This window comes from Myotis davidii, unplaced genomic scaffold (assembly GCF_000327345.1).
Source record: "Myotis davidii unplaced genomic scaffold, ASM32734v1 scaffold663, whole genome shotgun sequence".
Taxonomy (NCBI): Eukaryota; Metazoa; Chordata; class Mammalia; order Chiroptera; family Vespertilionidae; genus Myotis; species Myotis davidii.
Window position 1 is genome coordinate 5,079,483 of NW_006295816.1, and position 24,294 is coordinate 5,103,776.

Below are 24,294 nucleotides of genomic sequence, written 5' to 3' on the forward strand. Positions count from 1 at the left end.
CATTTCTGTGTTGTGTTACGAACAAGCCGGTGAGCGTGCATTCACCTCAGTTTTGCATTAACCTTCAGTATAGAATTTAACGGCACAGGGTATGTTGGAGATAGTGATGGTAAACCGTCCACTGTAAACAGGCATTCAAATAAAAACACTGTATCTATACTGCATTTATACCTCATTTATACTTTATGAATATACACTTTGCTGATAATAGTCCAGGATCAGAGGCCACTGAAGGTAAGGTTGATATGCACATTCTGATTCTCGTCTGGACAGAAAAGAATACACGTGTGTGTAGAGTTCATGAAGTCAAACTTTTATTTGGAAAGCTGAATCTCATGTATAATGAAAATATTTTTAAACCGTACGTACTCACAGGCATAGTACAAACACCACCTACAGCACAAACACATTTCATAAAGTTCAGCTATGAATATCAATCTAAGTAAAAAAAAAAAGCAACCTGGTAAGCCAGTGTACATACCTTTTATCTCTACTGATGACATCATCACAGAGTGTAAGACACACAGCGAGGTCAGCTTCGCCTCCACATGCCCGCTGCCCCGCAGGAGCCCTCGGCGTCTAGGCTACCACAGAGTACACACCAGTCCCTTGGGACCCACTCCACCTTGTGCCAGGAACCCTATCTTAGTGGCATGTAAACAGAGCTAGGGTTTCGATGGGCAGCTGTGTTTTCAATGCTTATAAAAGCCGAACAACATTTCTCATGATCGGTCTCTCTCTTTAGCTCATCTCCTCCATGAGTATAAAATAGGAAAAAATATTATTATGTGAGGCTTCCCGCACAATTCCATTGTGCTTTTGCATTTTTACAAACATGGGGACATCCAAAATAGCAGACACCTTTACACAAGTAGAACAAACCCACCCAATTCACATCGGCTCATGAACATACGTGCAAAGCTCATGAGTCACTTCTGCGTAGCAAAGACCCTGCTTCATTCTCGTCTGACTCGGCGTTTTTTGATGGCGTGTGCGCATCGTGCTGCTCACGGAACAGTGGATCTACTTTCTTTCCTGTGGGTTTGTTTTCCTATAAAAATATATTTATGTGCTCACAGGAAAGCGTTGCGTGGGTGTGCGTGGGGTGACTTTTCGATACATCATCAGAGTATGGGTTTGCTGATCAAGTTCAAAGGCATCTTAGCTTTTATTATTTTCAAATTTTTCTTCATAAAGAAGAACACCCTGTGACAAAGAGAAGGTAACTGAGATCATCGTTAGCACTTGAGAGTTGAGACCGTTTGAAGCAGAGGGGTCCAGCATGTGCCTGTGTTGGGGTTTCTGTACAAAGTCGGTGCTGGGACTGGGAGAGAACTGGGGTCTCCCCAAGCCTTGGTCATTCCACCAAGAGTCCTCGCGAGAACACACAAGCTGTGACATCGAAGGAACATCGACCGTGGGTGCGAGAAAGTCAGCCTCGGATCTGGTCCTTCTGTGCGGAGGTTCCTGGGAGAAGAGGCCAGATGCGCGGAGAAGAGGTCACGGGAGATCGAGAAAGGCCGCCGAGGGCAGTCGCATGTCCCATGCCCCTTGGTTTGGCCCCTCAGAAGGGACTCCCTTCTTCCCCAGCTAAGGGAGCTCTAAGATTTCGGACAAGGAAACATTTGGCCACTGTGTGGGCTTCTAACGGGAAGTTATTGAATTCATCACAAACATGCTCCCGGTGCCTTTTGGAGACCTGATGACAAAGAACGGGAGCTGAAGTCGCCGAGGAGCGAAACCCCGGAGTCACGACCTTGGCCTCGTCAGGAGCAGGGGACCAGAATCCCCCCCGGAGAAGTCAGCACGTGAGGATCCCGCCTCCAGAAAGCGGGTCCTTAGAAACCAGATGCAGATTGAGTTCGGGGTGCCCCCCACAGGTGTGCGGGTCCCCACCCCCACGCAGGGCGAGGACCAAGGCTCCCTGCTGGAAACTTGTGCTGGGGCCTGTGGGGGCGCTCCGACCCTGACCCTAAGTCGCTGTTTTAACTAAGACATTCTTTCCTGCCCATGCATTTTGGACAACACACGAGGTTTAAAACGACAGATAGATATAGGCAACAAACACCAAAGTCAAGGGATTCGCTAGAAGGGATGCCCACAGCCACAGCTCCGAAAAGGCAGGATCTGGGAACCAATTTGGCTTAAACACAATCAGGGGTTTTGTGGGGAGGGTAAGAGCTGTTTCCGCACATGGAGAGCTGAGCACTGGAGGTCGCTGACACGCATGCACGAGCCTTCACACTCCTTCTTCACGTTTTCATGGACAATTTTGGGCGGATGGGCAGCCCACATGCCAGGAAGTGAATTCCCTCGCCTCGCGCTGATGTCGCCAGGAGAACACGGAACACGCCCCCAAGCATGGTCAGCCCGTGATGGAGGGTCATGTGTGAACGGCTTCCCTCGGGCCTGGGGTCGGAGCACACGCCCCCCAACAAAACTTATGTTGAAAAATATGAAGATGTTCCCTCCACGTCTACAGGACGTGTTACTGTAAGACCCTGGGCGGAAGCCATGAAGAACAGAATCCGGGGGCTTTGTACAGAGCCGTGTGTGGGAGATGCACGGCCCGGGCGTGGCCCTGGGATGGTGGGCACGGCATCTTTCATGTCCTCCCGCTCGCCTCCAACCCCACCTCCTACAGTGTAGATATCAACATGGCACACACAACGCATTCGCGAGCAGATGCGGTGGACCATCAGGGAAACAGCAGAGGGGGGAGCTGTCGCGTGGGAGTGGGGATGTCACGGAGCCACAATTCGCCATCTTTCCTAAGACGGCCTGGGACGCGGCCTCTTCTGCAGCCGAATTTAGTCCAAGAAAAAAACACCAACAGGACGTGTGCCAGTATCACAGCCGATAGGAATGAGCAGTTCCCGCTGAGGCAGTTCGGCTGCTGTTGAAACGGGGCTGTCCTGGGGCAAAGAGCACTCAGCGAGTGCTAGCGGACCATGTACTAAGACTTCTCCTAAACTTAAATAATAAACTCTGACTGCATACAGACAACCAACGGTTTTAATAACACATCCATTTTCCTCTTTACACTTAAATAACCTGTGTGCTCCCCCTTCTACCTTCTAACCTGTAGGGGAGCATCACCCAGACTCCCCTGCGAGAGCACACTTGTGCAAACAAGACCCCGTGGGGCCACCACGTCTGTGCAAACGTGGCCGGTGGGGACGGAACACACTGACGGACACTTTGGATTCCTGGAGGTGGACCTAACACGGCTGTTCCGTGTTCCGCATGTTCAGCACCTGTAAAGAAAACAAACCACCAACAAGAGGCCCGCGGCACTCAGGGCGCTGTTATTGTTCACGGCAGTGCTGTTTGCTCCGCGTGGTCGCAGGGCGTGGGAGTCTGGCTGGAGCCTCTGGCAGTGCTGGGTCCCAGGTGCACGCTCTGGACCCGCGAGCCGACAGACAGGAGGTCGGTGGGAACCGCTGATGCCCCCACGAGGCAGCCACGCTTGCAGGGAGAACATAGCCCACACACTTGGAGGCGACACAGGCAGGGGGAACGTGGCTCCCATGTGTGCCTCCCACACGTGGCGGTCACGCTTACAGGAGGACCGTGGTTCCCACACGTGGTGGCCACACGGGCAGGGGGGAGACGGCTCCCACAGGCAGTGGTCATGCTCGCAGGGGGAACGTGGCTCCCACGGGAATGGTCACGCTTGCAGGGGGGACGTGGCTCCCACGTGTGGCTCCCACGCGTGGCACTCATGCACGCAGAGGGAAGGTGGCTGTGGAGCTGCCATTGCTCTCCACTGAACCCTTCTCCTTGGACCCCGCGTAGGCACCGATGAAGGACCCATCTTCGCTGAAGAGGCCATGGTCACCGTCCCCATAGGGGACCAGGCTGTCGGCGCTCTCTGTGGCCGGCAGGTCCCGCGTGAGGGACCGAAGGCTTCCTTTCAGGGGCTTCTCGTCGCTGTCGCTGGGGGAGGAGAAAGAGCAGGTCAGCAGCCTCGAACTGGAGCTGCTCCCGCAGAGCGAGGGTGGAGCAGGGCTCTGCACTCAGGGTATCGTCACCATGGGAGACGGACACACAAACCCTAAAGGACACTTTCACAGACACGTTTCAAAAGTCACCACCCATCTGTGCCATTCTGAGCAACTGAGAAACTATTCTCCTTTTTTAAAAAATATATTTTTATTGATTTCAGAGAGGAAGGGAGAGGGAGAGAGAGATTGAAACATCAATGATGAGAGAGAATTATTGACCGGCTGCCTCCTGCACACCCCACACTGGGGATCAAGCCCGCACCCCGGGCCTGTGCCCTGACTGGGAATCGAATCATGACCTCCTGTTCATAGGTCGACACTCAACCACAGAGCCAGGCCGGCCAGGCCTATTTTCCATTTTCCACAGCAGCTCTGCTCCCCTTACAGGCGGGAGCTCCCTGGGAAGCCGGGTGCCCCTGCTGACACAGGACAGACGCTGCCTCCTTGGCTGTTGGAACATTGGAACTCAGGATCCCCAAGTCTCCACCTTCTGTCTTACCTTTGATCTGATATGTTCCCCCAAATCCTCCCCAAAATCACTCTTTGTTTAGGTTACTCAATGAAATTCTGTTTGTTATAACCAAAGAAGTTAATTTAATAGAGTATATAAACTCAGGTTTGTTAAATTTTTTTTAAATGGCTGGCATTTTAGAACATTAGCATCCTATACTTATGGTTTGGGTTTTATTCTTCTTCTTCAAAAAAAAAAGCAACTCTGGCCTTGGCCCTGGTTGAGCATCACCCTGTGCACCAAAAAACTGCCAGTTCAATTCCTGGTCAGGACACATGCCTGGGCTGTGGGTTCCATCCCTGGTCAGGGTGGAAGGAAGGCAACCAGTCAATGTTTCTCTCTCTCTGTCTCCATCTCTCCAAGAATGTCCTTGGATAAGGATTAAAAAATAGTAATACTAATAAAAATATATTTTTAAAGCAACTCTGAGTTAGTGAAATGTCTGTAACGCAATAGTCTCCTAAATTCCTGATCGGGGTTCACTTTAAGTACTAACGACGATCACACTGTAAAAAGTCATCTACCACCCTACACAGCTTTATGAAAGTGGAAAAGGAAGGACTGGAGAGATGCAGGTAGATGTGGGAGCACTTGGGAACCCGTGGCCGTCGGGCTGTGGGCCGGGGCACTGACCTTCCCCGCCTCATGGGACGCATTGTCGCTGAGGGAGCAGGAGTGATCTGTCGCGTGAGCCAGCGCTCAGGGCCCATGCTCGGCTCCTGGTCTGTGGGGGCCTCGGGGGCCCCCTCCCAGCCAGGCACCTCCGTCACCCACACCCCAGAGCAGTGAGAGCTGGACACACAACTCGGCGGAAGCGCCGTCAGCTGCCCTGATGACGCGGCCACTGGCTCAGGGCTGGGATTCTGCAGTTACCACGACAGAAGCCCTCGGGGCGGCCCCTGCTTGGGGCCCAGGTGAGTGCCAGGCTCCACGCCCGGACACGGTCTCCTGGGAGAAGGTGGGGACAGAGGGGTCTCCCTAGGAGCACCGTTCGGGGGAGGGGATGAGAGCATGGTACCTGCTCTGAGGGCACAGGGGAGGCATGTTGGGGATGCCGCTGGGTCTGCCCCTGAGACCTGAGGAGCGCCTGCCTCTGGGCCGTGCGGGGCGGGCGTCATGCTCACCTGTAGTCACCAAAGGTCTCATCTTTCCCCGACTGAACGTCCGGGTCCGGGTGCAGGTCCTCCTTGTCTTTCACTGAAGAAAAGAGAGAGAAGCAAACAATGCAAACGTGTTTAAAGGCGTGTCAGCCGTGAGGCTGGGCGGCGGGCGACCCATAACCTCTGCAGAGCTCACACCGCCCGATGCGGCCGCGTTGGGCGTGTCTGTGGTTGACTCTCCCACTGCCTGTGACCTCGTAAAGGAAAACAGGGGTTTTCTGGGTTCTTGCTCTTTGTCATCGTCCTGGCACGTTGCCGGGTTCCATGTATTCACTCTACACTCTGTGGGTCTGAGGCTTGGCCATGGCCTCTGAGGCACCAGTGACCACACCCACCCCGTGCTCTCCTAGCCTTCTGGAAGATGCCACAGGCTCACCTCCGGGTCCTGTCACTACGCCACAGAGAACAAAGGTCAATTATTGACCCGGCCGGCGTGGCTGAGTGGTAGAGTGTCAACCTATGAACCAGGAGGTCATGGTTCAATTCCTGGTCAGGGCACATGCCCAGGTTGAGGGCTTGATCCCAGTGTGGGGTGTGCGGAAGGCAGCTGATCCATGATTCTCTCTCATCATTGATGTTTCTATCTTTCCCTCTCCCTTCCTCTCTGAAATCAATAAAAATATTTTTTTTTTTTTATAAAAAGAGAGAAGCTGGGAAGCACTGTAAGTCTCCTTAGGGCCCATGTTAAGTACTAGAAACCGGAAAGTGTGTAACCACCTGGAGACAACGCCCCCCTTGGTCAGTAAACACAGGAATGGTTTCTCCTCACAGCACACTGTATCTCTAATGTGCTCATGTAATTTTAACCTATATGTGTAATTAGAAGAATAAGAGACATCTCTGAAGAGTGCCCCCTAGAGAGTAATATTTAATCAATTGGAAGCTCTATTAAAAACAAACTTATTTGTTCATTTGTTGCTTTTTAATTTATATTTCACATAGGAGTGAAATCACACGGTTCTTGTCTTTTCCGTCTGACCTATCCCACTTGGCATGACTCCCAAGACTCACCCATGTTGTCACAAATGGCAGCATCCCACCTTTTTCAGGGCTGCATAGTATTCCACTGTGTATAGGTATACCATGTCTACGTCAGCCACTCGTCCCTCAAAGGAGGCTCGGGCTGTTTCTATGAGTGTATTGTTGTACCAGTAAACATAAAAGAAAGAGGAACCTCCTACCTGAGTACTTCCCGCCGCGGCTCCTCTTCACGAAGCAGATGGTCAGCAGCACGAGGGTGAGGACGGCGATGGCGCCCATCAGCCCGATGAACCAGCCCTGCGTGGCGATGTCGTCATACAAGCCCGCGTACTCTGTGCACAGAAGTCACACACTGAGGGCCCGAGAGCCAGCGGCACTGCGCCCCTTTGGGGGAAGTGACCCCTCATTTACAACACACAAAACAGCATCCGTTCTGTGTCTCCTTCCAGGGACCCTGGCGGGAAGGGGACCGGGAGGACACTTCCCGGGGAGAACGCGGACACAGGGTGCGTTCTGACTGGGCATGGGCCCTCTGGGCACGGGCCCTCTGAGTGTGAGGACAGCAGGCGGGGGACAGGCAGGCGGGCGAGGCGAGCACGCAGCGGCAGAAGCGCAAGCAGAAGCCGCCTCGGGCACTGCAGGTTGCCATGGTGATGCTGGGGTCCGAGTTCCTCTTGTTTTCCTTCTTAGTTTTTGTTATTCACGCGTGTTAATAAGCGGGAGCTAGTTTAGGCAACTATTCCAGAAGGAGCAGCCAGGGCGAGGGCTCCGTGGGAAGCTTTCCACTGGGATCGTTTTAAACTCTACGCTGATGCCCTGGCCGGTTGGCTCGGTGGCTAGAGCGTCAGCCTGCGGACTGAAGGGTCCCCAGTTCAATTCTGGTCCAGGGCATGTACCTCGGTTGCAGGCTCCTCCCCAGCCCGGGCCCAGGTCAGGGCGCGTGTAGGAGGCAACCAATCCATGTGTTTCTCTCACATCGATCTTTCTCTTGGTCTTTCCCTCTCTCTTCCACTCTCTCTCAAAACCAATGGAAAACTATCCTCGGGTGAGGATTTAAAAATACCAAATAAATAAATAAGTAAACAAAAATCTGCTACGCGAAACGAATGGAAACTGCCTTCGTATAGCCAACACCCTGCACACTTGTACCTTTAATGTGGGGAGTGGGGGCACCTAACAATCTACAGGACGCAGATGTGCCGTCCGAGGCCGCCCCAGCAATCCCACTTCTCACCTCTCCCTCTCGCCTCAATCACATCTTCAAAAATGCTATTGTTCCCAACCCAGTTCTTAGGCAGGAGGCGGACTGCGTGTTCGGCTCCGGGCTCAGGCACCTCGGGGGGGTGAACCTTTTCAGTGGCGTTCACTCCTTCTGGGAGCTTCCCGGGACCTCTGCCTGAGGAACGTACACGGGAGAGTACAGGAACCGTGAGCGTGGCGAAGCGGGCGGAAAGGTGGAAACAGAGAGAGTGTTAATCGAGACGAAAAAGAGAGCCGCTGGTAGCACCGTTTCCCCTGAGACAGGCCTTGATTTACCAGGAGGATCAATACAATGGACGTGTCCTATGTTCTTTTTAGCACACTGAAACTCGGTAAATGCCATGAGCTGGATGCGCGTCCTATTGGGATGCGTACAAGCTGATAAGTAGATGCTGTACATACTAGTAAGTCTAACCTGGTCAGGGGAACGGTTCAAAACCAAACATGGACCTAAAGAAAACTGTACATTGTCATTTTGCGGAATTTGAACTTTACACGCCTAGCAGGAGACGGAGTGTGGCCTTGGAGGCTTATGACTGGAAGCACAGCCATCTTCACTCTATGCTACCTCTTTCTGCCTTGCTCTTCTCCAGAAATATTGATGGAGCGGCATCCGAATATGGCCACACACGAAGTGCGGCACATCTGTAGGGATTTAAGCTACAGAAAGTGCAGCTTTCCAGGTACATTTCATCAAAAGGCACTGAGGCTGGGACGTGCTCTGAGAAAGGGACACTTTCCAAAGAAAAACATGAATATGCCAACATAGTCATTCGTAAAAACTCATCGTTGCAGGTAAAAATATGAGCCAAGTGTGATTAAAAGATACACTTAATTTCTGGCCTTGCAACAAACTATCCCAAATACCTATTTTTGCTAAGAATCAAATCAACAGACTAAATGGAAACCGGAAAATGTTAATAACTTATTTGGAAGTAAAATATATTCCCTACGTCGAGGGTCAGAAAACGCTGTTCTCAATGGGATGCGCTGTGACGCGCTGAGCGTTAGTTATAACGCTCCCGCCGAGGAGGAAGTGACGCAGAGTTTCTGATGACCCAGGGCCTCCCTCGCTACAGACGGCGCCTGACCAGGGGCATGAGGGAGCAGAGAGGTTAAGACTGAGCACCTTCGAGACAGAGGCAGTTAGTTGTGACTCCGAGAAACCATTAAGTAGCACAAGCTTTGGAAAAACAGAGAAGCCGGTGTTTTGTTCAAACCATTAAAGGCACACAGAAGCCCACTTCTGACGAACTCCATCCTTTCCCTCGAGATTATGGACCGTGGACGTCGGAGTGACAACCAGACAATAACCAGAAAGAAGGCAGACCCCGTGCTCTGAACACATGTGCTGTCGAGGCAGAGCAAGAAGAAGAGGACGCAGGAAGAGGTCCCACTTTGACAAAAGGTATCATTTCGGGAGGGTTCCGTGATATCGAGATACAGCTCCTCAGAGGAAATGCACGTGTGTGTTTTCCCAAAGACCGCGCCGGAACCCAGCGGGAGGGGTTCCCGCCCCTCCCTTTCCTGCTTCCCGTCCCCAAATATCCCTCCAGGTCCGATCGCGTGGACCCTCACACAGGCCTCCGTCCTCACTCTACTTTCTCATTTCTCTCCCGAGGCCCTGTTGGTGTCAGGGTAAGCTTAGCGAAAACACAGCTCAAATCGTGGTTGGAGGAATAATTTGGGGAGACCTGGTTCTGAGTTGGAAAAAGAAAAGTGCAATTAAATTAGAGAAACTGTGCAAATGAAACCAGACTGGTGGGCCATTTCCACATCAGTTATGCGACACCAGCTACTGGACAGAAACATAAAACTGGTACATGAGTCAGCATGAGCAGGGGTCCGACATGTATAGGGAAGTGAAATGTACTAGATCAGCGTTGCACATCGTCTACCAGGGCAAGAGATAATTTTTTTTTTGGTCTGGAAACATTTCCAAAAGGAAAATATCCTCCTACTAACCCAGGGGTGGGCAAACTTTTTGACTCGAGGGCCACAATGGGTTCTTAAACTGGACCGGAGGGCCGGAACAAAAGCATGGATGGAGTGTTTGTGTGAACTAATATAAATTCAAAGTAAACATTATTACATAAAAGGGTACGGTCTTTTTTTTTTAGTTTTATTCATTTCAGATGGGCCGGATCCGGCCCGCGGGCCATAGTTTGCCCACGGCTGTACTAACCTTATGAATGACTTCATGCCCTCACATCCCCTATTTGCATTAAGTCAAACGGTAGCACCTGACCTCATATACTAGTACACGTAGCTCCCGCTGGATGACTGTCATGTAGAAACCCATACACTGAATCGATGTGAACTTCACGAACAAGAGAAATACATTCTGGGTCTATGTGGGTGGAGAACAGGCGGGGACAGCCCGAGGTCACGGATCCCTGATTTGCACGACTAGCAGCCTAGCACGGGCGCTCCTTCCTCGGCGTAATTATCACGAGTGCAGATGTGTCCCCTCAGCTCCTGTACTTACTGCTCTCGCCCAACGTGGCGGTTTCCTCCGTGACGGGCTTCCCGCAGCCCCTGGACGTGCAAGCCCTCACGTAGAATTTGTACTTGGTGGTGGCGTTGAGGTTCGACAGCCGCCAGCTGGGCTTGGACGGGGCGGTGATGCTGACGTCATTTAGCTCTCCGATCTCATCGGTGTCGTTTACTAGGAGACAAAGAACCATGCCTTAGCCCCGGCAGCGTGGCTCAGTGGTTGAGCGTCCACCTATGAACCAGGAGGTCACGGTTCGATTCCTGGTCAGGGCACATGTCCGGGTTGCAGGCTCAATCTCCAGCATGAGGCGTGCAGGAGGCAGCCGATCAATGATTCTCTCTCATCACGAATGTTTCTCTCTCTATTCCTTTCTCTTCATTTTCTGACATTAAAAATAAATAAATTGTTTTTTAAAAAGAACCATGACAATACAAGTGACGCTGCCCTGAGCTTTGCTTCTCTGCATGCCTGGGGCCTGCCCAGCACTGAATTATTCATAGCTGCCACCTCACTTCATTCTCCGAGGCTGACATAATCACCGTGCAAGGGCGAGCTGGAGTCCTGCCGGATGGAGAGCTAGTCACAGCTAGAAGTACCTGATAGATAAACATGGCACACATGTTCCCTGCTACCCAGTGGCGTGTTGTTTTTGCTAACCCCAGGTTCAGAAAACCTTTTGGAAAAGGACTAAACTGTAAATATGTCAGCCTTTGAGATCCCCACGATCTCTATCGTAACTACTCAACGTGGACACTGTCATGAGAAACCGCTCTGGACAAATATAAACAAACAGACATGGCTGTGTTCCAATAAAGTTTCCTTCAGAAAACCCGGCGGTGGGCGGGCTGTGCCTCCGCCCCAGTCCTACAGGCCCCGCACACCACGGAGCTCGCCGCCTGTGGGACGGTCACGAGGCCTGGGCAGAGCGGGCCACACGCTCCACACACCACAGACACACCGACTGGGGGGTGAATCCGGCTCCAATGTCCACCTACTTATCTGGTACTGCAGCAGGTAGCCAGTGAGGTTTCCGTTCAGCTTCCTGGGCGGCCCCCAGGCCAACGTGGCCGTGTCCTTGTCCACTTTGATGACCTTGAGGAAGGTTGGCTGTTCGGGTACTGAAAGCAGGAACAGACACTTGGAAAGTTAACAACGACAACCCGCAGTCCCACGCGTTGTCATTTTCCACTGAAATCGAGACGTGAACTCGTGGATCACAGATCTGCTACCATCGGTTTGGCCGCTGGGCCACGCCACGTGGGCACAGTCCCCAGGGCCGCCCCTCACCTCCTTCCGGCGTCTGGAAGACGTAGGGCTCGCTCTCGGGACCAGCGCCCTTGGCGTTGAAGGCCAGGACGGTCAGGTGGAACTCGCTGAAGGCGTCCAGCGCGGGAAGCATGCCCGAGCTCCTCTGGCCCGGGAACCGCAGGATGCTCACCTCTTTGGGGAGCGATCGCCCGTCCGCCAGGCTTTTCGTCTTCCACCAGTTTATCTGCAAGGGAAACAGGAGCCCGTCACCCTGCCGGCCGGCCGGCGTGGGCCTGGGCTCTGGGCTCCCTCCAGAAGCAGCTGGGGTGCAGGAAAGGCAGTCGCACGAGAAGGAAGGGGAAGAACCTGGTATCCTTTCAGACGCCCGTGCACTCTGTCCTTCGGCACCGAGGACCAGGTCACCTTCGCCAGCGTGCTGTTCACCACGTCCACACCATGGATCACCGGGGCCGCGTCGGGGTCTGCGGGCACGAGAGGGTGGTCAGGTCTCGACAGCCCCGAACGTGGCTACTGGGACACATTCAGAGTTGACTTTTCACCCGGCCGGCGTGGCTCAGAGGTTGACTGTTGATCTATGAACCAGGAGGTCATGGTTCAATGCCAAGTAGGGGCACATGCCCGGGTTGCAGGCTTGATCCCCAGCTGGGGGCCTGCAGAAGGTGGCTGATCAATGGTTCTCTCTCATCACTGATGTTTCTATCTCTTTCTCTCTCTCCCTCTCCCTTCCTCTCTGAGATCAATAAAAATGTATTTTTTAAAAAGCTGATTTTTCACGAGGTGGAATCTCAGAAAAGCTCTGCTGTGGAGCCGGTTCCCAGGGAACCAGGAGGTTCTCACCCCAAAGGGGTGTGTCGGTCCACACGGTGGGCATGGAACAGGAGGCGGGGCAGAGGGCAAGGCATGGGGCAGGTGGCGGGGCCCAGGGCAGGGGCTGGGCAGGGGGCTGGGCAGGGGGCTGGGCACAAGGTCCTTGACGTGTGAGGGCAAGGGCGACTAGAAACCGAGGACAGTTCTGCTGCATAACCCACTGTGGGGATGACGGCAGGCCTGCTTTTCGATATAGAAATAGCTTCCTCGGGGACTACAGAGAATGAAAACCTCCCTCACAGGTCCTTATACTCTGCACCGACCGATCGCGTGCCCCGGCCTCAACCCTGAGGAGGAACCACAGTCCAGCTCCCGAGCCCCGCCCGCAGCCGGAACCCTCCCGCAGGCAGAGGCCGCTGGAACGCCATGCTCCTGGCGGAAATGCAAGCTCCTTGAGAGAAAGGGGCCGAGTGCGAGGAATCACTTACAGTCTTCCCCGGAGTGGAGCACCACAGACTGGGGCTGGGGGCCGGCGCCCAGGTGGTTGAGGGCTTGGACCTGGACCTCGTAGGGGGCGTAGATGGCCGGCGTCATCACCCGGAGGCTGTGCTCTCGGACCGTCTCCTCTTCCCACTCCCCCAAGGCCCCCAGGGGCTTCCAGGCCACTCTGTACTCCAGCCCCGGCCCGTTCTGCTCCGTGGACTTGAGAGGCTAAAGCAGAGGCGGGACACGTCAGTGACACGGACACGTCAGTGACACGGACACGCACTCGGGACAGTGACAGTGTGCTGTGAGACAGGCTGCACAGCCGGTCCCCTCTGGGGAGAGCTCACCCCCTCTTCCGTTAGCAACTGCGGGGAGCACTGCTGTCACTCTGCGAAGTTTTCAAGTTAGTCCCTCGCCTCCTCTCATCTCAAGAGTCCCACAGTTTAGATGCTGGGCTTCTATCCTTGGGGTTAAGTCTAACTTTTCATAAGAAAGAATCAACTAAGAAACTCTACCCAGCCCGCCAATGTGGCTCAGTGTTTGAGCATCGACCTATGAACCAGGAGGTCATGGTTCCATTCCGGGTCAGGCCACATGCCCAGGTTTCTGGCTCCATCCCCAGTAGGGGGCATGTAGGAGGCAGTCAACCAATGATTCTCTCTCATCAGTGTTTCCATCTCTCATTCTCCCTTCTTCTCTCTAAAATTTCAAGAAATTCCACCCAGTTTTGAGTCTTGTTCTAGCCTGAATAACCTTCTTTAAATTATCTGTTGCCATAAAACTCTTTTTCACAACACTGAAATCCCAATGTTCTTTAACACAAACAAAATGTATTCATAAAATATGATAGTATAATCTAAATAGCTTATCTCCCTTTTCTTAGAAAATACTGTCCTACCCTTGTTCTTAGCAAACTGACTTGAGAGAGAAGAAGGACACAGAGAAACGCGGTGAAGAATACACACCTCCCACCTGATCACCATTTCCTTGGGCTGAGAGGCTTGAACCCTTACGTTTTGTGGATTCTTGTCTGGAGCTGAAAAATGACAAGCATTACAATTTTTTCCCCATTGTATGGCCTATAGACAAATCATCATATTGCCCCCCCATAAATAAATATATTAAATAACTGATATACTTATTCCTATCAAGCTCAGTCCCTAAAAAGATTTAAGATAGCATTATTGAGATATAATTGACATATAACATTGTGTAAGTTTAAGGTGGGCAATGTAATGATTTGACGATATAAGTCTATATTCAAATATGGACATACATTTTATGCGTATCTATACATATAAAAGCCTAAGCGACCGAATGACCGGTCGCTATGACACCCACTGACCACCAGGGGACAGACGCTCAACACACGAGATTGGGCTCCCTCCTGTCTGGATCAGGCTTGAGGGGATCGGACCGAAATCGGCTATCTGACATCCCCCGAGGGGTCCCAGATTGTGAGAGGGTGCAGGCCAGGCCGAGGGACCCCACTGATGTACGAATCCATGTACTGGGCCTCTCGTATGTATATACTGCAAGATGATTACCACAATGACTTTAGTTAGCTCATCCATTGCCTCCCATGAGGCAGCTTGAAAATATGTATTTTATTTAAAGGAGTGGAGTCCTGTTCCTGAAGTCATACTGATTCCCTGGAGAGCAGGAAACGGTTTACTTCCATGTGTCTTAATTTTAAAACTGCTCTTCCAATTTGGCTCAGTGGATGGAGCACCGGCGAGTGGATTGAAGGGTCCCAGGTTCAATTCTGGTGAAGGGCACATACCTCAGTTGCAGGCTTGATTCTTGGCCCTGGTTGGGGCACATGCGGGAGGCAACCAATGTATCTCTCTCCCTTCGATGTTTCTCTCTCTGTCTCTGCCCCTCTTTCCCGTCCACTCTCTCTAAAAATCAACGGAAAAATACCCTCGGGCGTGGCGAGTGGATGGAAGGGTCCCAGGTTCAATTCTGGTGAAGGGCACATACCTCAGTTGCAGGCTTGATTCTTGGCCCTGGTTGGGGCACATGCGGGAGGCAACCAATGTATCTCTCTCCCTTCGATGTTTCTCTCTCTGTCTCTGCCCCTCTTTCCCGTCCACTCTCTCTAAAAATCAACGGAAAAATACCCTCGGGCGAGGATTAACAAAAAACAAACCAACAAAGTGGAGCCCCTGACTTGCTCTCCATACACTGAAATCCACCTTGAGCTCACTCGGCACGTGCTTGTACCATGATGTTCCGCTATCAGAAGCCACTCAGAGGAATGCTGGCTCACATCCCTGCCCCCCGGCTCCTGCTCTGTGGCCGACGTTTACATCCTTCTGAACGAGACAGTGTGATCGGAGCGTCCGGTGAGAGGTTACTTTACATAACTTCCCCAGCTCTGTCTTGGGAAAAATCTGAAGTCTAAAAGCCTGGACCACTCTAGCAGTTCTTTGTAGAGGCAGCCAAACGGGGCCCGACTGAAATGCTGGATGGAAACCCGTGCGCAGACCCACCTGCGGGAGGCGTTTCGTGGTGCTCGCTCGGCCTGCTGGGGCGGCTCCTGCCCACTTCGTTGGCGGCGATGACCCTGAACTGGTATCTCACGTAGGGCGCCAGAGTCAGCAGCACCGTGGTCTCCCCGCCGGGGACGGCTGCCAGCTGCTCCCACCGGCCAGGCTCCTCCCTGTTGCCCTCAAACTCCACAACATACCCTGGGGAAACAGCACAGGAGCGTGTGTGGGTTAGAGGGAGACTCGGACACAGCAGCAGAAGCAGCAAAGGTTTTCCAGGAGAACCCGCCAGCCGCGTCAGGCGTGGCTTTGAGAAGCGCTTTGTCGGGAGGGTGAGTAGCAGGGGCCCCAGGCCGCCCCTACCACTGATGTTGCTGTTATGGCTGTCCCCGGCGTCCCACGTCAGCCGCACGCTCCTGTTCTGCCGTTCCGACAAGCGAAGGTTCTCGGGGGGATCCGGAACATCTGGTTGAAAACAAAGGTGAAGGTGAGGAGAGAGCGGGTGGCCTGGCTTGCCGACCCCTCACCAGGCACCTGGCCAGCCTCCCTCCTCCCTGGGCCGTGTCCCCTCCGAGTCCCTGTCACAGGCAGTGTCCTCATGCTGCCCCCTGTGGGAAGATCCTCCCGAGATCCCCCAGGGCTGAGGCCTGTGCCTGATCCCCCCACCAGCACCCCCTACAGCATCACCTGCCCCCCACTGCGCCTGGCAAGGGTATGCACCGAGGGAAAGGAAAGAAACATCAAGTCTTTAAGGGAAGATGAGGAGAAAGTATTTGAAACCAGGCTACTACTTAATTGAAAAAACCTAACTAACAACGTAAGTGCAGGGGCCCAGGTAATCACTGGCTGAATGTCATCGGAACGGAGGGGTTCCCACAGCGCGCCGCTCACCGAGCACGGTCACGTGAGTCTCGTTGGCAGCGCTGTCGAGAGCTGTGTGAGCCGAGCAGGTGTAGACGCCTTGGTCCTCCAGGGTGAGGTTGGAGATGGTCAGGTGGGCTCCGTCAATCAGGATCCTGCAGGGGACAGGGAGCACAGGGTGAGGGAGAAAAGACCACGAATGACAAACACAATCCTCTCAAAAATATGTTTTCCTGCCCGGCCGGCGTGGCTCAGTGGTTGAGCATTGACCCATGAACGAGGAGGTCACGGTCTGATTCCCTGTCAGGGCCCAGGCCCGGGTTTCGGGCTCGATCCCCAGTAGGAGGCGTGCAGGAGGCAGCCGATCGATGATTCTCTCTCAGCATTGGTGTTTCTATCTCTCTCTCCCTCCCCCTTCCTCTCTCTCTAAAATCAATAAAAACGTATTTTAAAAAAATGTATTCTCCAATGAACACCATTCGAGGGAGAGTAAAGAAAACCAAAGCCAACTTCACGCAATGCAAACGTGGTTAGAGAGCCGCGCCGTCGGAAACTGGATGTAAAAAGCATCGCTCAGGCACACGCAGATCCGCCAGCACAAAGGGAGAAGTTTTGTTTTGTTTTGTGTTGTGTTTAGTGACCAAACCCAGCCGCGCGCAGGACGGGTCCGTGTGGCCCTGTGCTGCTGGGTGCGCCCGAGAGTCCGTGTCTCACACTTGCCACACGTCTGAGTAACTCTCACCGGGTATATGTTAGGGAACTCCACGCAGAATCAGCGGGCCGCTTCTTTCAAACGAGCTGCTGTGACTGCCCCGGACCACGCGCCCCACATCCCCACGGACTCAGATCATCTCTGTTTCTGACCCATTTCAGTTTCCATTTCCCAGCCCTCCACCCCTGAGCAGGCTGCACCCTGGGGTCTGACAGCCGCTAAACTGTGAGATTCATCCGACCAGCAGGGGGCAGACCAGCCCTTCTTTTCCTACATCCTCTGCCCAGAGCTTTTGTCATTCCTCCCACTTTTGCCACTTGGTAAACAGATCACTATATGAAAAGCTGTTAAGATGAATTAAAACTTCTACCATATCTATGTACTGTTAACATAAGTATTCAAGTATTGTCTTAAAAAGTAAAGTCTCATTACATTTGAAATATGTTCACAGCACTTTGCTCGTTAGTTGATATAAATGTCGTCCTGTGGGAAGAGAAACTGCTCTAACTGAGGGGTTTTTATGTTCTTTGTTTTGCTTTAATATGTTTTTCTTATTTATTTATTTTTTTTAGAGAGACAGAGGAAGGGAGATGGAGAGAGAGAGAAACATCAATGAGAGAGAAACACTGATGAGAAACATCAATCAACTGCCTCCTGCAGGCCCCCTACTGGTGATGGAGCCTGCAACCCAGGCATGTGTCCTGATCGGGAATTGAACCGTGACCTCCTGGTTCATAGGTCGACGCTCAACCACTGAGCCACACCAGTTGGACTCGTCTGCATTTTTTCTTCCCTCTGTACACAGGATGGAGGCACTCACGTGCACTCCCCAAGCCTCCCCGGCAGGACTGGAATAAATGCTCATGAATGATTCAAGCCTGTCTGTGCTGAATTGGCTTGAGCAGTGACAGGCAGCTGGGCCCACTGGCTGTCCGGTTACCGATCCAGTGTTGGCCTTTCACACCAGCTCCTGCCGCCCGCACTCGCCCACCTGCCGTCCTCGGTGCCATTGGTCTCGAAGGCGGCGCCCCCTTTGCTCCAGGTCAACCTCAGACTCGGCTTCAGGTGCGGGTCGCACTCGCTCTCGCAGTGCAGCTCCAGTGTGTGCGACCGGGGGACGCGGGGGTCCCTGGGGGAGACCTGGAGCCTCGTGGCATCTGTGGCACCGAACGGACACGGGGGTTAGGACTGCAGGGCACACCCGTTCCCCGGGCCTGCAGCCCCACCAGCCACAGCTGCCGGTGGGACGGTGGGTCCCCCCACAGAGCCTGTCGCTGATACCCCAGCATCACAGCGCAGTGCTGACTGCTTCCACCCGGCCTGGGCAACGGCAGTTCACATGGGAGGGGTGATCAATAGCTTAGTGATTTCCCTGCGTCCTGGGCTCAGCGAGCAAGGAGTACGAGCAAACAAAGTCCTCCACGTTTTGTTTTGTTTTAAAAAAAGACTCAATTTCTTGCCCTGGCCAGTGGTGTTTACATCCCATTTCACTTGGGAAAATGGCGACCTATGGGACCCGCGTTAAGAGTTCACGCCAGGTGGAAACAGAACAGACTCACTGCGGATGTCCAGACTGGCCGTGACTGCGGTTTTCCCCTGCGCGTTCTCCACCCAGCAGGAGTAGGCGCCCGCGTCCTCCACGGTGGCCTCGCGGATCTGCAGAGTCCCGTTGGTGTGGACGTGGTACCGTGGGCCTTCGAGAGGCCTGGCTGCGTCCGCCTTCTGCCTGTGGACAGAGGGCATGGGTCAGTGTGGCTGTGCGCCCCGGGCACTAGCAGAGGTCGTGCGAGCTTTCCCTTCCACGGGAGCCTCGCTGGCCTCACGCAGTGTTCCCTGGGGCTCACATTTCCCCCCATGGGTGACTGACTGTCGTGTCTGTCCCAACGACGGTGCCCAGGGGCACTTGGGTCCGGGCCACATGCTTCTGCTGTATTTTTAAAAATATGTTTTCACTGATTTTTAGAGAGAGAGTGAGGGATAAGGAGAGAGAAACATCAATGATGAGAAAGTATCATTGATCAGCTGCCTCCTGCATGCCCCACAGTGAGGATCCAGCCTGCAACCTGGGCATGTGCCCTGACCAGCAATCAAACTGAGACCTCCCGGTTTATAGGTCAATGGCCAACCACTGAAACACACCTGCAGGGGCCCCTGTATTTCTCTGCTGGTCATACTGCCCTGCAGCTGTCCTTGGTGCTGAATAAATGTTCTCTGATGGTGAACCCACAGGGCTGGTCCATGCTCCCGGGGAGGGTGACAATTACGGCACTTTCCTGTCTCCCCTGGGGCCTGGATAGGAGGCTGGGAATGGAGGGACCATGACCTCCACAACCCCTACTTTGCTGGGGGCCACTGGTCAGTGGAGACGTCACAGGCCCGGGGTCCTCCCTGTCCGGTAGGCCTGGGTTCTGTCTATCTTGCAAACCAGGGTCATTTCCCTCATTCACCATCGTCCATGCACACCCTGCCCCAGCCTGCACACTTCCCAGCCGCAGGCTGTGGGCTGAAATTTCCCAGGACACACCGCTCCCTCCACCGGATTGCAAGGGCCGGGGCCTGGGTCAGGCCAGGGAAGCAGGGCCACCCAGGCAAAACGGAAGAGGTGCCCCAAATCTCAGTGTTCAAGATCAGTAATGTGTTAATGGAGTAGTTTTAAAGATCAAAAACAACACACTACAATGAACAACATCCCCGAATTTTAGGTAAAGACAGGCTCTGACCCAGGCTGGCTGGCCCTGCTCCGCCCACTCTGGTCTCAGCCCCCAGCACGCCGGGAGTGACGTGGGAACCCCTGAAACACCGCATGTGGCCAGTGAGGCAACACGCATGTCGGTCCATGTAACTACACGGCTGGACTCATGACACCGGCAACAGAGTGACGTTAAGTGCACACCCACGTTGGAGAAGTTGTCAGCAGGGTTAGAATGAACGCAGGCTCGATCGCTATCTAGACGTGGCCTCACACAGCAGTAATTCAGGACACGGGACCTTAGAGGCACCCGGCGTGCGACACACTCTAAGTTCATTTTCATAATCACCCCGATTCTTTGCTTTCCCCCAATCCCCCCGAGTGAGCAAACCCACCAGGCTGGTCCATGCTCCCGGGGAGGGTGGTGATTAGGGCACTTCCCTGTCTCCCCTGAGGCCTGGGTACAGGTGGCAACGCGGAAACAGGGTGCCTATCATGTGACGGAGGAGGAAACGAAGACGGACCCACGGCTGACCTTCTCTCAGGGACGCGGTACGCGGTCACCTACCAGGACACCATGGCCTGGGGCGAGGCGAAGAACTCGCAAAGCAGGAAGGCGCTGGACCCCGCCACGGCGGCGTAGCTCTCCTCATCCTCAGTTTCTATCAGTGGACGGACATCTATTCGAAAAACCACGTAAACAGTTTGAAACATGCATGTAAGAAATGGCATGTGCAGACCTGGCTAGCGCAAACTGTGCTGCTATGAGCAGAGGGGTGCACACGTGGTTTTGAATCACTGTTTCAGGTTTCTTAGGATATATTCCCAACAGTGGGATCGCTGGGTCAAATGGCCGTTGATTTTTAATTCGTTGAGGAAACTCCACACTGTTTCCCACAGCGGCTGCACCAGCCTGCATTCCCACCAGCTGTGTCCTAGGGTTCCCTTTTCTCCACATCCTCGCCAGCACTGGCTGTTAGTTGATTTATTGATGGTAGCCACTCTGGCAGGTGTGAGGTGGTACCTCATTGTCGTTCAAATTTGGGGGGACATAGGAGACACCTGTAATACTCTCAACAATAATGATAAGTTTTAAAAATAAAGAAACAACACGTGCAAACTAAAGGCTCTTTATGCAGCCAGAGAATAATATGAGAATGGAACAGAGCAGTATATTACAGTCCCTGTTCTTGAGTTAGAAGCTACCCAAAATCAACACACTTGTGCAGGTATAACTTTAGTAGAAAGCCCACATGTCAGATGGAAGGGCTCTGCCTGCCGTGTTTTATGCGTGAAGGATTCAACGAGCTGGTGTACATGGCCCTGACTGCCGTGCCCTGGACCACGGCCGGGGGAAATGCCTTCTTGTGGGTGGGGGACGCTCACCGACCACGTCGACGTTGGCGTTGGCCAGGATGGTGCCGTGCGCGTTGGAGGCCTCGCACTGGTACACGGCCGTGTGGTTGGGCTGCAGGTCGGTGAAGCTGACCTCCCCGGGGGAGACAACGTCACCGGCAAATGGATTTTCTGCAGGAGATTAGAGTGTCAGTGTGAGAAACATGGGACTTAAAACATTCATGCACCGTCCATCACGCGTGTCACACAGCATTTATATTTTAAGAGCCGTTGAGGGTGAGTGATTGTCCACTGCATCTGATTCTTTAGACTTCCCCAACGTCAGCCGTGAGTTTCGTTCCCAGACCCCTCCGCAGTTTGGTATTTATTGCCCAAACGGCGACTGCCTCAGGCTCCTCGCCTCTCCACAGCCACACCCCAGGGTGGCATGCCCGGTTTCCCTCTAGCAGGCCCATCCGGCTATGATCTGGATGTCACTTCTCTTATAAATTCAGGTCCTGATCCTGCCCAACGTAATGCCCACATTCACCCACCTGGTGCCAACCCTCCAACACTGGCCCTGTCCCCTTCCCTCTGTCTCCCTTCCTGCCCTCTTTGCTTTTCTTTAAAATATGATTTTTATTGATTCCAGAGAGGAAGGAAGAGGGAGAGGGAGAGAGAGAGAGACATCAATGGTGAGAGAGAATCATTGATGCTGCCTCCTGCAGGACCTCCTACTGGGGATCGAGCCCACACCCAGGCATGTACCCTGACCGGGAATCAAAAAGCAACCTCCTGGTTCATAGGTCAATGCTCAACCACTGAGCCACGCTGGTGGGCGTGGCCCTCTGTGCATGGCCTTCCGTGGCTTTTCATGGCCTTCCACCCCCGTCACAGTTGGTTGGCCCTTACCCTCTATGGGGATGCCGTTGACTCGCCACCGGATGACGGGCTCGGGCTCGCCCTCTGCCTCACACAGCAGGATGCCGCTGCTCCTCGTGCTATACACGCCGCTCTGGGGTTTCTTCGTCCACCGAGGGGGCTCTGGGAACAAAGTCACGGGCCCCTCAGAGATTTATCCACATCAGAGGGTCCACCAACATCAAGGCCCGCACTTCCATGCACACCGCACACCAGCAGGTGGCAGACACAGCAGGGGTTCAGAGATGTTTGCTGAGTGTTCCGTAAGGCCAGGGTGCGTGTGTGCGCCTGTGTGCACATGTGCTTGTGCAGTCACATGTGCGCGTGCTTGTGTGTGCGTGTATGTGTGTGTGTGTATGTATACGTGCTTGTGTTCGGGTGGGTGCACATGTGTGTATGTGCATGTGTGAATGCATGTGTAGGTGCGCATGTGTGTGTTCTCATTTGGACTGTCAGCATAGATAAGAAATTCAACATACTAAAACCAGGTATCTAATTGCTATTTCGGTATTTTGCTGCATGCATCCATCTCAACAGCAGAGCGTGGAGGAGAGGCGGATGGCGCTCTGTGGTGCTGGCGGCAGCTTAGCTTCCGGGAGCGGCGGGGAGCTGACCGTGGCCAATAGTAAGAAATAGAACGTTCCGTCCCTAGTTTCAGTGTCTCTGAACGAATGGCTTTGCAGACTTCATATCCATACCTGTCCCTGCCCGTTCATCTAGGAAAGCACTGGGCAGCATTCACTCCTAGAGAGCCTTTTGTAAGAGGGGGGGAGCCTATCGGCAGCGTTTAGCTTTTGCCCTTGAAACAATGAAGGAAAGAAACACGTCAGGTATCTGCGTCCCCCAGTGCCGAAGGCTCCGGGCGGTAATCCCAAGTGCAGGCTCAGGGCGGAAGCAGACGTGTTTCTTTAGTGCAAACACGACTGTGGTGCTTGTCACCGTAAGCACATCACCGTGTCAGGAGCAAATCAAAGATTTCGATGGAAGTGTGGATGGTTCGGGTAACCTGGTTTCGGAGAAAACTGCAACATCCCTGCCGGCGGTCATTCCCTTAGAGTGTCGCTGGGTTATCTCCCCGGGACGACTGAATTTTCCATTTTAGTCAAAAGGAAAAGTCTTCAAAGTGCATGGCTACGTACAATGAAAAACGCATAACCATCGTTTTAACCCCTTCCCCAACAATTTTTTTGTTAAAAATGTTTCTTTTTCAGACTAATTTTTTTATTTTGGTTCTATATAGTATTTTTGATGCTGGTTATGAAAACAGTTTGTAACTCGTCTTCCTATAAACCATATTTTTTTTACCATATTTTCTTAGTATACTCGTCGACGACTGAAAAAGAACATTTTGTGAAAACGAGTATACACGTTTCTGCCGGGGAAGGGGTTTAAAGCAAAGGAGGGAAAAGGTGATTAGATGGAAAGAAAATGCCAATAGATTTGCGAGGAAAACCAAAAATATACAAGTTAACCCTGGCAAATTCAAGGAAGAGAAGGGCTTCGGTGTCTGTGGTAGACGTAACTCTTACCCCCAAGTTAAACATCTGTGCTCATGATCTACAACCTGTGAATATTTAGTTTAAAATGCAATCGTGACATTACACACTGCACATCCCTCACTGAGGGGCAGGGGCTTGTTCCTGTGTGTGTGTGTGTGTGTGTGTGTGCATATTTTATGGTATCTTTATTTTTTGTCTTCTCATAAACTACATTAAAATGAACTACTTGAGTTAAAGCTCCATGAACTATTCCGTGAGAATTACACTTCCCACAGAAAGCTCTCAGAGCCCGTCACCGCAAAGGAGACTTGGGTATAATGTACGGCGTGGTGACCGTGATCATCAGCTGCTGAAAGAGAAAATCTCAAAGGTTCTCATCACAAGAAAAATCCTGTAACTGTGGATGGATCTGGAGGTCACTGGGGTGACCGGGGTGATTAGAGCACAATGTCCACAAACATTAGTCACGGCGTCGTACACTTGCCATGAATTCATGTCAATCATCTCTCAAAACATGTCAATCATATCTCCATAAAAATAGCAACATTAAGGCGGTTTGGTCACGATGACATTCCCCTACATCTACACGTAATAAAGTCAGGATTTCTATTTCTCTTCTCATTGATTCTTTGGTGTCTGCCTGAATGTCGGTCCCTGTTGGAGCTGAAGGGGCTGAGGTGGCACCGTGTCCAACCCTCTCACCTGGGGATGGAGGCTGAGCTTTGAGAAGTCCCCTCCCTGAGCGCGTCCCCAGGAAACAAGCCCCACTTCCTGCCCCTGCACGTCCTGGGACCTGCGAACCCACCA

At 52.9% G+C, this 24,294-nt stretch overlaps 1 protein-coding gene across 8 annotated transcripts in view; it reads right to left on the reverse strand.

Annotated features, from left to right (window-relative positions):
• Positions 1–292: 292 nt before the first annotated feature.
• CHL1 (cell adhesion molecule L1 like) overlaps positions 293–24,294 on the reverse strand; it is an 81,366-nt gene continuing 57,364 nt past the window's right edge. For 5 of the 8 annotated variants that reach the window (XM_006770492.2, XM_015568363.1, XM_006770490.2 and 2 more), the window contains 18 exons: positions 21,980–22,111; positions 21,119–21,259; positions 20,301–20,412; positions 18,603–18,769; positions 18,035–18,200; positions 16,362–16,486; positions 15,834–15,935; positions 15,474–15,671; positions 13,944–14,014; positions 12,981–13,203; positions 12,031–12,146; positions 11,704–11,908; positions 11,412–11,534; positions 10,408–10,587; positions 7,894–8,055; positions 6,860–6,991; positions 5,643–5,715; positions 293–3,939 (listed from right to left, as the gene is read on the reverse strand). In XM_006770492.2, the coding sequence (XP_006770555.2) occupies positions 3,723–3,939; positions 5,643–5,715; positions 6,860–6,991; positions 7,894–8,055; positions 10,408–10,587; positions 11,412–11,534; positions 11,704–11,908; positions 12,031–12,146; positions 12,981–13,203; positions 13,944–14,014; positions 15,474–15,671; positions 15,834–15,935; positions 16,362–16,486; positions 18,035–18,200; positions 18,603–18,769; positions 20,301–20,412; positions 21,119–21,259; positions 21,980–22,111 (2,645 nt within the window). In that variant the 3' untranslated portion in view covers positions 293–3,722. The remainder of the gene's footprint in view (positions 3,940–5,642; positions 5,716–6,859; positions 6,992–7,893; positions 8,056–10,407; positions 10,588–11,411; positions 11,535–11,703; positions 11,909–12,030; positions 12,147–12,980; positions 13,204–13,943; positions 14,015–15,473; positions 15,672–15,833; positions 15,936–16,361; positions 16,487–18,034; positions 18,201–18,602; positions 18,770–20,300; positions 20,413–21,118; positions 21,260–21,979; positions 22,112–24,294) is intronic. The other 3 variants (XM_006770493.2, XM_015568364.1, XM_015568365.1) reach the window with 2 other exon arrangements.